General features: G+C 53.4%; 5 protein-coding genes across 5 annotated transcripts; 4 read left to right on the forward strand and 1 right to left on the reverse strand.

Moving 5' to 3' along the window:
• Nucleotides 1–1,249: 1,249 nt before the first annotated feature.
• Nucleotides 1,250–2,757, forward strand: N7539_007613 (calcium/proton exchanger; the record flags this gene model as incomplete). Its single annotated transcript, XM_056937214.1, has 3 exons — nt 1,250–1,657; nt 1,774–2,597; nt 2,670–2,757. 3 exons carry the CDS (start codon nt 1,250–1,252, stop codon nt 2,755–2,757), a joined length of 1,320 nt encoding a protein of 439 aa, XP_056788013.1.
• Nucleotides 2,758–3,750: 993 nt separating this feature from the next.
• On the forward strand, nt 3,751–5,517 carry N7539_007614 (cytochrome P450; the record flags this gene model as incomplete). Its single annotated transcript, XM_056937215.1, has 3 exons — nt 3,751–4,079; nt 4,183–5,273; nt 5,381–5,517. 3 exons carry the CDS (start codon nt 3,751–3,753, stop codon nt 5,515–5,517), a joined length of 1,557 nt encoding a protein of 518 aa, XP_056788014.1.
• A 549-nt stretch (nt 5,518–6,066) lies between these two features.
• N7539_007615 (mitochondrial 37S ribosomal protein mS37) lies at nt 6,067–6,741 on the reverse strand (the record flags this gene model as incomplete). Its single annotated transcript, XM_056937216.1, has 3 exons — nt 6,067–6,165; nt 6,280–6,359; nt 6,612–6,741. 3 exons carry the CDS (start codon nt 6,739–6,741, stop codon nt 6,067–6,069), a joined length of 309 nt encoding a protein of 102 aa, XP_056788015.1.
• Nucleotides 6,742–7,191: 450 nt separating this feature from the next.
• N7539_007616 (DnaJ family domain-containing protein) lies at nt 7,192–8,856 on the forward strand (the record flags this gene model as incomplete). Its single annotated transcript, XM_056937217.1, has 2 exons — nt 7,192–7,566; nt 7,666–8,856. 2 exons carry the CDS (start codon nt 7,192–7,194, stop codon nt 8,854–8,856), a joined length of 1,566 nt encoding a protein of 521 aa, XP_056788016.1.
• Nucleotides 8,857–10,536: 1,680 nt separating this feature from the next.
• Nucleotides 10,537–11,793, forward strand: N7539_007617 (uncharacterized protein; the record flags this gene model as incomplete). Its single annotated transcript, XM_056937218.1, has 1 exon — nt 10,537–11,793. One exon carries the CDS (start codon nt 10,537–10,539, stop codon nt 11,791–11,793), a length of 1,257 nt encoding a protein of 418 aa, XP_056788017.1.
• Between the last annotated feature and the right edge of the window lie 1,251 nt (nt 11,794–13,044).

Consider the following 13,044-nt stretch of genomic DNA (forward strand, 5'->3'; position numbering starts at 1 on the left):
AACCAGCGCCATCATTGACCTCACTCAACTCTAGTCCTCCAGTCCTCCAGTCCTCCAGTCCTCTACGTTCGCAGGAGTAGTACACTCTGGAGTCTTGACAAGTTGACTCTAGCCGGTCCCGAGAAGAAAGACCTCGCCCATCTCCTCCACCCGATCCAGCACTTGGCACCGACAGCCCCTTTCGGAGTCTCCTCCATTGCCGAGGGCCCCTCTGACCTGCTGCGGCGCTGCCCATTCCTCACTCCCTCCTCTCCTGTGATCGTCATCTTGGCCTCCAAGCTGTCCCTCGAGTGGCTCGCAGAGATTAATCTTCACTCGCTTTGGGAAGCTTTCCCTCGCGTGCGAACTACGAACGGACAAGTGGACGACACCACGACCGGACTGACAGAGATAGATAGCCCTACCACGTCGTCACTCGTGGAATGGTCCATGACTCCATCGTCAATACTCCATTGCTCCCCGACTCTCCGACAGACCTCCGGCACCCGGCCACAGTAGTACTTTTACGACTTGACAGTTTACCCACTACCGCACTCCGCTAATACGCAGTGGTGCCCTCCATCCGACAGTCTTGCTCTCGTACGCGGTAGCGCCGTCCGACCCTGTGAGTTTCTTGGCTTCGAGTTCGACGCTTGGCTCGTGGCTCATTCAGCGATCCACCCGCCAAACCGCGCCCCCAAAAGATGTGTAAGTTGCGCCAGCGCTTTTTTCTCACCTGCGTTCGGGATCCAGAATCCCAAATCCAGAGGAATCGGTCATTCTGTATTCCACTGTGTGACCCGGACCAGTCATTGACCACTGGTTCCTGTACGGAGTCTACGGACTATGAGTACGGAGTGTCCGCAGTGCGCACTACGCACTACGCACTACGCACCTTTTCTACTCCCCGTCTTTCCTCAGTTTTTGGGCTTCCCTCGTGGTCCGCCCTGATTTGAGCCCTCGTCGACCCCATACTTCCCAGTCCCCACGTGAGAGTGCCGGTTCCTATGCGATGATCCTGCGCGAGCGTTGATCAGCAAGGAAAAGGAAACCAGAAAAAAAAATTCAAAAATTGATAGAATTTGAACTCTCCTCCTCTCCTCCTCTCCACCTTGCCCTTTGGATCGATCCGTCTCTCTTTTCCTTATTAATCTCTCTGGCTCTTCTCCGATCCCCCAACTGACCGTGCCTATTGCGCTCTCTTGCCTCTCTAGCGTCCGTGGGATTTCGCTCGCAGGTGCGGACCCATAGCTTCGGCCCATCCAGACAGATGAGCTCCTCCAACAGTACCCGCGTCAATATGGGTGAACGGACGGCCTTGTTGGGTCATATCGGAAATGGTGCCACCGTCGACGAAAACCACCCTGGGGAGCAGGCCGGGCAACATCACCGTCCCAAAGATGGTCGCGTCTGGGTGTGGTGGCCCCGACATGTTGCGCGGTTGACCTGGTTGACCCTCACCCGCGACTATACGAACGCTCTCTTGATCTTTGCGCCTTTGGGTATCCTTGCCGGTGCCCTGGGCTGGGACGCGAGCGCGGTGTTTGTGTTGAACTTCCTCGCCATCGTCCCGCTGGCCTCGCTGTTAAGCTTTGCGACAGAGGAGCTCGCTGCGACCATGGGCCAGGCGCTAGGCGGCCTGATGAATGCCACGTTCGGCAATGCCGTGGAATTGATTGTAAGACTCTCCCTGCTTTGCCCTGTTACACAGCACAGCAATCAATGCATCGCTTGGAGCGATTCCGCTTGGAACGGAGGGGGCGTTGGCTAACCCCAGCTGGAATCCCATGACAGGTCAGTATCATTGCACTCAAGGATAAACAGATTAGGGTCGTCCAGGCCAGCATGCTGGGCAGCATCTTGTCTAATATCCTTTTGGTTCTGGGCTGCTGCTTCTTCATCGGTGGCATTCGTCACAGCGAACAGTCCTTCAACAGCACGGTCGCCTCGACCATGTCTTCCCTAATGGCCGTAGCGTCGGCGTCTCTGATCATTCCCGCAGCCCTCTACGCGGTGCTGTCCAAGTCTGCATCAAGCGCCCACGACAACATCCTGATTCTCTCGCACGGCACCGCCATCATCCTGCTCATCATCTACGTCATGTACCTCTACTTCCAGCTCTACTCGCACTCGGAGCTCTTCGAGGAGAGCAATGAGGCTGGAACCGATGAAGAGGAAGAAGAGGAGGAGGAGAGATTGCTCAACCCTGTCGCCGCCACCGTCGTCTTGATCGTGGTGACCATCCTTGTCGCTATCTGTGCCGACTACTTGGTGGGCAGCATCGACAGCATTGTGGAAAAGACCGGCATGAGTAAGACCTTCATCGGTCTGGTCCTGATCCCCATCGTGGGCAATGCCGCCGAGCACGTGACCGCTGTCGTCGTCGCCTGGAAGGACAAGATGGATCTTGCCATTGGTGTCGCCATCGGCAGTAGTCTGCAAATTGCTCTCTTTGTCACCCCCTTCCTGGTCATTTTGGGATGGATCATGGGGGTGGAGATGACTCTGCACTTCCAGACCTTTGAGACGGTGGCCTTTTTCATCTCTGGCTTGGTGGTGACCCTGTTGATCCAGGATGGCAAGTCCAACTACCTGGAGGGTGGCATGTGTCTTGGAATGTATGTTTCTTCTGTCTCTCCTTTTGCAGTTTCCATGGTGGAGCGATACTAATCTTTGCTCTTTATCCCCAGGTACGTCATTTTGGCTCTCGCCTTTTACGTCTACCCCGACGATGTCAACGAAGGGATTGGTGGTATCTTCAGTAAGCTGAGCAACTAAAAGGGGAGAATTGCCCCCGACAGCCCCCGACATTTCTGCCATGAGTGACTCGCTTCGGCCTCATGGGGGAAAGCCTCGGCTCATTTCGCGCTTTTTGAGTAATCTGTCTTTCATGCCGTGTCTTGAATTTCGTGTCCGCTTGCCTGACATGACGGGTGTTGTACATCATCCTCACGTACAGCTGTCGCTGTGAAATTTCCTTTCAACTCCCTGTTCTGCTTATTTATATCTCTCTGTCCATACTTGTCTCTCGTAGCTAGGCTGTGGCGCCGCAATCTCATTGTATTGGTACTCTTTATGCACTCCACAAAATACATATCCAATGACCTCTCATCTCCAGGATATGACAAAGAGCTGAGATTCCACTGCATGTCTAACTGAGTCACCAGACCAACATTAGCCAGGTGTGGGCAGTGAGGCAGTGAGGCAGTGAGGCAGTGAGGCAGTGAGGCAGTGAGGCAGTGAGCAGTGAGCAGTGAGCATTCCTCTTATCGCCCTATCGAGCTTATCAGTCCGCGTGACCGTAAGGTCAGCCCTCTCTTCAACTGTTGTACTTTCAAACATCCTCTATCAAAGCCACTGCGGGGCGAGATGATCATTACTGCGGCCATGACTGGCTGCACCCCAAGTGTCGACAACCACGGCATCTCCACAGGGCGCACCTTCCCCATCACTTCGCCTAGGATCAAAGAGGAAATTAAGCTGAGAACTCACTGAAAGGTGGATCGTCAAGAACTCAACAGCAGGAGGATATTCAAACTCCGTGGGTCATTCGATTAAACTATGTGATCCAACGGATGCGGGGTACGCGCTGCGATAACCAGCGCATTCGCTCTTCCGAGATACCGCACTCCTTCTACTCTTTCTCATCCCTTCTGCTATATAATCTGGGGATCCCAAACAGAAGGCCGAGAGGTCTTTTTCGATTTGAAGTCTTCTGGTCTTGCTAAGGCACGGCAAGAAAAAAGATAGCTGCTGCTACGATCTTGCATCATGCCCAACACTATACAATGGGTCGCCGTTCTGTCAATCCTCGCGGCGGTCGTGTATAAAGGCATCGTCTACCCGGCCTTGATCTCACCGCTTGCGAAGATTCCAAATGCGCATTGGAGTGTGCCGGTGTCGCCCGTATGGATGTTATGGAGGCGCTTTCGGATGCAGAATAATCGGACGATTCAAGCGGCGCACGAGCGACTGGGTCCCGTTGTAAGGCTGGGCCCTTCCGAGATCTCCATCAATTGTGTGGATGGCGGGATCAAGTCCGTATATACGGGCGGCTTTGAGAAGCATGAGTGGTATCCTCGAGTATTCGGGTCGCTTGGGTGAGTGACAAGGCAGTCCGGCTCCAGTACTGCAGTAATGGCATTTCGGGAAGAGGGAAAAAAAGGAACCAAGGCTCTGATCCGAATCTTTCCATCTGTCTAGGACCGTCAGCATGTTTACCATGATTGGGAGCAAGCCCCATTCCATTCGCAAGAGAATGTTGTCCAACATTTACTCCAAATCAACGCTGCAGACGTCCCCAAACTTGCAACTTGTCTCCAAGACAGTCATCTTGGACCGGCTTCTCCCGCTTCTCCAGCAGACTGCCGAATCGGGCGAATCCCTCGACGTGCACGATTTGAACCAAGGTCTCACAATGGACTTTGTATCCGGTTATCTATTTGGCTTACGAAATGGCACCAACCATGTGCAGGACCACTCATATCGTAAACATTGGTTACATATGTACCTCTGCCGAAAGCCGTTCGAGTTCTACCACCAGGAAATGCCTTACCTCGACGGATGGATGAAATGCCTGGGCCTTCGCGTGATCCCCAAGTACTGCGACGAAGCCAACAGTATGCTCGACGCGTGGGCTCTTGACCTTTGCAACAAAGCGGAACAGTCCTTGGCCTCGACGGACCCAGCCATTGAACCAATCGTCTACAAACAACTCAAGCAGAGTCTAGACAAACAAGCGGCCAAGGAAGGCGTAACGCCCAATCGCAAGCACCAATTGAATGATATTGCCTGCGAGATGTACGATCAACTGACCGCTGGCTTTGAAACTAGCGCTGTAGGCCTGACTTATCTCATGTGGCAACTATCTCGCCATCCCGAAATCCAGAACCGTCTGCGCGAAGAACTACGCACACTGGACCCGGTCATCCGTATTCCAGGATCAAATGAGCTGCCGTCCCCCAAGTCCATCGACAGCCTGCCTCTGTTGGACGCCATCATCACAGAGACATTACGGCTTCACGCTCCCATACCAGGCATCCAGCCCCGCGTCACCCCGGTGCCATCATGCAGTCTAGCCGGCTACGACAACATCCCACCCGGCATTCGAGTCAACGCACAAGCATATTCTCTGCACCGGAATCCCGAGGTGTTCCCCGACCCCGAGTGCTGGCAGCCAAAGCGCTGGCTCAAGGCCGAGAATACCCCCGAGGAATTGGAGGAACGACGCCGCTGGTTCTGGGCCTTTGGCAGTGGAGGCCGCATGTGCGTGGGGAGTAACCTCGCATTGCAAGGTGAGCAGTTTCTTTACAAGCTTTGATTGTTGATGTTTGTTTCCCAAGGCCATGCAGATGAGAGGTTGATTCTGACCATGGATTGATGGGGTCCGCCCCCCAATCAGAGACCAAACTTGTTGCTGCGGCAATCTATTCGAATTTCCGCACGACAATTGTGAATGACGATGGGATCGAAGCCATTGATGCGTATACGGTGCATCCTCGCGGTGAGAAGCTTATCCTACGCTTCGAGAAGGTCTGACGCGTTCGACCACAAAGCGCAGCTTACGTGCGAGGACGACGACGAAAAGAGCATGTAACAAGGGTCGGCCCTGGATCTGGAAAAGTCTTGAGATTCTTCCGTCATAGTCGTACATTTTGAATTCTTTTTCATATCAAGAGGTAATGCCACATCTCTCAACGTAGGTATCAGTACTGTACAGATGCAAAGCTGGAAAAAAGAAGACATGACCGCAGCGAGGGACAAGAGAACAAAAAAAAGTTAATGATAAAAACAAAAGTAAATCATGCATGACCAACTCCCATATCACTTCAAGCTGGACCATACTATCACGGCCCTGGCTCAGGCTGGGACCGCGCGGTACATTCAAGTCTTTGGGGGTAAGAGTCGCTTAACACTGCGCTCAAACCCCGTCCCGTCCCGTCCCATTTGATCCCCTTGCACGGCGGCCAGCCTGAAAGCATGCGATCCCTTAACTCCAGCCGAAAAGAACAAGACCAGTTCTTCTCCGGCCATATATCACAAAAACACACTCAGACATCGGTGCCCAGACTCATGAAAGGGATCTGTTTAACCCAAGACACCGTCCTTCTTGCGCGGACCCACAACCTTGGGGTACATTCTCATCAGGTGGTAGTTGACGGTGTTTTTCTTCTTCTCGTGGGATTTCTGCACGAGGGTACGAAAGACAATTGGTTAGCAAAAGCGTTCTCTTTCCTCCTCGCGGGGTTGGAAAACCGAAGGCGGAACGTGAACGGAGGCCTGTTATCGTCCAAGACGTACCGGTTCATCCATGCACTTGCGCAATTGCGCCTCGAGGGCGGCGCATCCTTCGACGCCGTATCCTTGGGAAGCCCAACAGTCTTAAAATCAGAGGAGTGGTCAGCCGATTTGAGCTCGATAAAATCAATCAGTGCGCGCTCCGAGGAACGGACGCGACGAGATGGCGGCGAATATGCGCTCAAGCAGGTATTTATCAATCTGAATCCGGGCAAGCACGGTGCTTTTGCGATCCAAGATATCCGGGTGGCCAGTGTATAGGCGTCATTCACGGCTTTCCGGGCGCGACCTTCCAGGAACCCGTTCAAAGAGGAGACAAAAAAGATTCCACGTACTCAGCATCGAAGACATGACCGTTACGCAGGCATTCTGCTCATATTGATTGGGTCGTCGGACTCGCAGGTGGTTGATGGTGTTGAGACGAAGCGGGTTCAACCGCGTGGTCACGTTTCCCTTGGGAGCCATGGCGAGAACACGAATTGACACCTAGAATGGGAAAGAAGTCAACTGGCAAGATGAGAACGAGAGAAACCCCAGATAAAGGCGGGGAGAAGAGCTGGACCAGGCGCGGCGTGAGGTTCGTTGATTCGAGATTTTGACTCGGTCGTGCTGACAGCGAAGAGGCCCATCAAAATCCCCTCGAAAGGGTTTGGCCTCCGCGGAGGTGGATGACATAATCAGCCGGTGACCCTTGCACTCCATGTGGAGCAACTCAGGCGGTCTCATGATTGGCTGGAGCCAACGAGCGCGGGATACCGGGAGAGCTCCGGAGTTAACAGAGAGACAGAGAGCGAGCTCGCCACTTCGCAAGCTTTCGCTGAGAGTTAGTCTTTCTCAGCTTTGCCTTTCACGGAGAAAGAACTGCTATCATCGGCTAAGCCAGCGTGACTAGTAGCGATCAAGAAGCATTCTACAATGTCTGCGCATCAAGTTTGCAGATCCAGCTTGGGTCGAATGGCAGTGAGCGCGCGGAGAAACACCACGCCTACGACAACATACTTCACGACATCATTCCAACATCGAGACCAAAGCTCGACATCCTCCAGCGCACAGAGTGAGATCAAGTCAAAAACCGCCTCCTCAGATGAAGCAGAACCCTCAGAAGGAGCTATGGCCCGTCGACTTTCACAAATGACCGAGGATGCGATTCTAGAAGGCGGACGAGCTGCGCAGCGCAATATTGAGAATGCTGGCTTCTCAGAGGATCTCAAGCGACGACTGGAAGAGCGCGTGAAAGCAGCATCATTCAAGAGTGAGCATGCCGCAGCGCATTCGATTCTAGATATGCCGGTAGGCTCTCCGATTTCTTAAAAAAAAAAAAAAACAACGGAAACTACGACACCGCAAGAGTACATCACTAATCTACCACTGCTCGTTCAAATGATCTAGTCCAGCGCCGGTCAGGGTACTCGAGAGACAGCTGCGGCTCCCGTCTGGACCGGAAACGAGACCTTTCAAGATACCGCTTTGCGCATGCTTGACGACGCCAGCAAGCCGATTCGTACCCCGTTCAAGATCCCTCGGCCTGTGAACCTGCAACCCGCCGCCAAACCTAAACGATCGACCGGAGCCCGCCTGGCAGCTGCCAAGGATCGCACGTCAAAGTATACTCTGAGCCAAGCACCCGATCTCTCCGATGACCAGCGAGCTGCGATCCGCAGCGAGATGCAGGAGAAATTAATGCCGGGTGCTCAGGCGATGCCCATTTCCCTTCAAGGGCTGGCGTCACTGGCCAATGAGCGGATCGAGGATGCCATCGTGCGAGGGCAGTTCGATAAAATTAAACGAGGGAAAGGCGTCAACACAGAGACCGATCATAATGCCAATAGCGCGTTCATCGATACGACCGAATACTTTATGAATAAGATCATTCAGAAGCAGGACATTGTCCCGCCCTGGATTGAGAAACAGCAGGAACTGGCGTCGGAGATCAGTCGGTTCAGACAGCGTATTCGCACCGAATGGAGGAGGCATGCTGCTCGGTTGATTGCCAGTCAGGGCGGGTCCTTGGCAGCGCAAATGAACCGAGCCCGGGGATACGCTGCCGCCGAAGCACGTTTGGCCGAGCAAGCGAGGATAGAGGCTGCTTTGAGGGACACCACAAGCGATGAAGTGGTTTCAGAAATCGCGTCTGATGGACGGATCATCCCGAGCCAGGTCGCGGCAGACCATCCACCAGGTGATGTGACCGAGTCGCAGGACGAGATTCCTCATCTGCCGCCCCTGCGAGATGAAAGTTATATTGCCATAGAACGATCATACCTCGAGCTGGCGGTGAAGCAGATCAATACCATCGCCCGCTCATATAATCTGCAAGCACCCCGCTCGGCTCAGAAACCCTACATCAACCTCGATCGCGAGCTCAAGGCCTGCTTCGCCGAAGTCGCTCCGCAGCTCGCCGAAGAAATCAGGAGACGCGCATCAGAGCGAGCACGCCCGTCATTCATCGCTCCCGCACCCAAATCCAGTGTTCTGGGCTCCTTTGGAACGGCACAAACGGTGCAGGTTTACGAGGAAGATAAGACTAATGGGTACGGAATGAAAGAGCTATGGAGAGACTTGTTCTCCAAGAAGTCATAATTATTGTACAACAATTGTCAATACAAATCACAGGACAGACAAACAAGCGAGTGCGCTCTTGCGTAACAATCACCAACCTCTGCTGGCAGGTATTGACCGCATTCCGACGTCGATGACCTCCTCATGGAATGGGACCTGTAGGCTCCTCCTGCTCATCGCTTTTTTCGATGACAATCCGATAATTCCTCCGCGATGGCAGCCTCGGTCCGTGGACTGCCTATTACACTGGAGTCCAACTTGCGAAAGGACGGCGCAACACCCATAGAATCTCCCCAGTCAGCAGTGCGGAAATCCCAGACACAACACCAACACCAGCTAGCAATGCCGGGGGTCAGTTTTGTCGCCATAAATCCTGCACACGCGTATACACTACTGACTACACATCGTAGCCGGCGAATATGATCGCAAGGCTGGCAATCTTATAGAGATCCGCCGTCATCTCTACGGAGACAGTGAAGAGCACCTGGGAGAAGACCCGGAGACCTGCAGTGATTCCTAATGCATGTCCAACCCAGTAAATGGACCAATATACCTCGTACATGAGTAGTGTGGCTAAGAGGAGGCTGGATCAGAAGGAGTCTTTGAGTAAGTGGAAAGCCACTAGGGCTCGAGCTTGGGTCCTGATCTTTGCTCAACTTGGAAAGAGAAAAGCCATAGCAGACGATTTGGTTTGGTAGAGACAATCTACCTCAGGCTGGAGTTACGGTTAGAGATTAGCGAGACTTTGAGAACATAATGTGCCATAGCCAGTTGCGAAGGAACAGAAGATGAACACGTGTGCGTCCCGACGACAGCGTGACAAGGAGGAGGAGGAGGAGGAGGATGATTATGATGATGATATCCCCGTACTAGGGAACGGTAGCAAATGACCAGTACCATCGTATGAGAGAATGAAAACTACTCCGTTAGCACGTAAATGTCCAGCTTGGGATCGTATAAAAGTCATGTGATTTTGATGCCGATAGACTGCTTCCGAGTCAACTCAGGACTGCTCATGCATGGTACCTTAATGATTGACCTCAACCACCTTCTTCTTGATAGTATTCACGCATAGCACACTGCAGCTCGCGCTAGCACGATTGCTTGACCTTGGTAGTGTGTCTCGATAAGCCCTGGTTCCTCGAACCGGTCTTTGCCCAATTGTTCATCAGTTCATACTGCACCGGTGCACAGTGGCACACTAAAGTCTGTCAGTTCCTGACTCCGTTTGTTAGTGCTTGGTCCTCCGGCCAAATGCCCAGATCACACACTTGAGAAGTTGAGGCACACTCGGCAGTGTCCTCTACGCTTGTGACTGGCCGCCCGCTGGTGATTATCGTGCATGCGGGCGCTTATTGCCAACCAACGACAGGCCTCGATGGATACCGGCAGGCGAGCTTTTGGCCCTGCGGCCTCGACACCCGGCTTCAAACTTGTCACATCCGGTGGCTCATCGACTCTTTTTTCTTATAGCGAATTCCATCCCCCAAAGGCCTGCATCACCTTGTCAGCTTTTTGCACACAGGATGCACTGCTTGCTTGCCTTCAGATTCGACCCGTATCACCGGTTCGATATGTCGATCAGCCCAATCTGACCGCAGATTGCCCGCTGCATTGGACTGGCCTTTTCTTTTTTACTTTCACCTATTGAGAGTCTACCCCGCCGTGATTGCACCTGTTGGGTTACAAAAAGTGCCCGAGATGCCTTCATCCGTGGTCGGCCTTCAGCTTTCCTTTTCTGTCTCTCTTCTTCGCCCCCTGATCCTCTGCATGTTGGCCCCGGTGGTTGCGGGAATAGAGACAGATCCCAGCAAACGATCTACACCAGATCAGCCTTCGCTGGACAAGGCGCTGTTGGGAATCCAGATCGGTAGCATCGCAGGGGCTTACTTGGTCTTCGTTGCAGTCCTTCTTGGGCTTTTGCTGCTCGTTGGGCGCAGACTTCGTCGAACCGTCCAGTCGTCCAACTATTCTCTTCAAATGCATCTTCTACAGCCAGTGAAGCAGAACCTCAATCTAGATCCCGACCCCAGATTCCCCATGTCGCACCATCCCCCCGGTCAGGCCGCTGCCGGTGCGCAGCAAGCTTCATGGGGCAATTTTCCCAGCGCAAATCGGCCCTCGCAAAACTCGTCCACCCATGGCAGTGTAGTCACCATTGATGAGTCCGTTGTGGCATCAGATCGTCAGAGGGCACAAGATCAGATGGCGATGCTGTATGCTGCCGTGTTGGAACACGATGCACAAAAGTCGATCAGGGACTCCGACTCACCGGCACACTCTCCGGACAGCCAGTATACGAATCCTTTTACAGATCGGCATGCATCCCAGCAACCTCTGGGGGATTCGTATCGAGAGCCGCTCAAATCTCCCAAACCGAGTGGTTCCCGTCTGACCAAGCTCTTCAGCTCCAAGTCTAGCTCGCAGCCCGACGGGGGTAAACTACGATCCCCACGGTTTCCCTTGCGAAAACTGGGCATCTCCTCACCGCTCGCATCGCCAGACATGCATGTCTCTCATTCATATGGACTTGATCAAGTGCCTCTGTCGCCGAGACTATACACCCCCGGTCCGCCTCCAGCGGCGCCTCGTGCAGCGCCTCCCGTCGCACATATTATGCCACCACCGAACCGGACACGAGCGGCGCCGGCGCCTCTCAATCTGAGTACGCCAACTTCCCAAACGCCCTCCAGTCTGCCCTTCCGTGAAGCATACCCGTTGCAGAGCGCACCGCCCACCAAGACGACCATCTTGGAACGTCCAACCAAGACTCGGAATGGCCCGATGACCGGCATGCCCACTCCGTACAGTGCTTACATGCCGTACACCCCGGTGACGCCCTTTACGCCCGGGCGGATGGTCACTCGACGAGAGCGTCGCCGGGAGGAGCGTGAGAACGGACTCCGAGTGTTAAATGAAGATGATCTGGTCAAGGATGATCAAGATGTCTGGGGGTGATCATGCCAACTGGGCTGATCATTTGACCCTGGTTTCGGTGTTACGGCGTAAGATCCACTACTTGTATATCCCTCCCCTCCCCCCCGTGGCGCTTGAGTACACACTACATAGTACACACTACACACTATCCAGAATGTCTAGAACAGATCCCCTGGTAATGAAATCATATACGCAAGACTCAATGTCTTCGTTACAGCAGCAGCAGCAGCATACCCCATAGTTGAACCGGAAAACGGCAAGTGCATCAGAGTATCCGGACAAGGCTCCTATCAAGACAGAGGTGAAATAGTAAATAGCTTTCGGACCGAAGCTCCTGTAGAGTGTAGAGAGAAAATTCCTGTGAATGGTCAATTGGAGTTTGTATGGAGAACACGACGCGGTGTTTGGCCTAACCTCGGGATGTTTACGAGAAGTGTACAATACATCTCATTTCCAGTGACATCAGTGTAGGCGAATGCACGTGTTCTTCATTCTTGTGGTCTTATCGTCTCAAGTCCAATACGTTCGTTCCTGGGCACGCTTATCGACTGACGTGCCTTGACAGCATTCCACGGGATGACTGACTTGTCCTTCTCGGTGATGTTCTCAATCTGTGTCGGACCGGGCGGGACTTGCTCGAGAACAGCCACTGCACGAGGTCGGATCCGTCGACCGGATAAAACCAGGGAGTGGTTCGAGAAAGGCAAGAATCAAAAAATCATTCCCCCGAATGATGTGCAGTATGTCGAATCTTCTATTGGCATACTCAGATACTGTGGTCTCTCCACCCCCTCCAAGTTCAACTTCGTTTGGGTAAAGATGCTGTGCCGCGCCAGGCCGCATCGAGCCTCCCAGTGCCCGCTTTCGGGTTGATGAAGCTCGAGCGTCCAGCCCTCCGGTTTCACTCCTCCAACACAATCACATTCAATGCATGACCCGGTCGTGATTCTCTCACTTCTTGGCCTCTGGTGATTTTCTCTCCCTTTGCGCCTTTTCGACACCACAAGAGTGATCAGCACCCGCCGACCATCGACGAGAGAAGCTCAACATTCAACAGCATCCGATCCATCCGAAGTGTCTCTGGGCCGCGTGGATCGCAATCTCGTGGATCGACCCCGCTTGACTTCCCCTCCCCCCCCCCACCAGGGAAGAATCACAAGGGCCTGGTGGATACAGACTTCGTCATCGTCAACACGAGCTGACTGCTCCGGTGGATGATCTCTCCACGGTAGATCTGCACAGCTATCACAACACTAGATTCTGTGATTATCA

The sequence above is a fragment of the Penicillium diatomitis genome (genome assembly GCF_028827545.1).
Source record: "Penicillium diatomitis strain IBT 30728 chromosome Unknown utg000010l_segment0_segment0, whole genome shotgun sequence".
In the NCBI taxonomy this organism is placed as follows: Eukaryota; Fungi; Ascomycota; class Eurotiomycetes; order Eurotiales; family Aspergillaceae; genus Penicillium; species Penicillium diatomitis.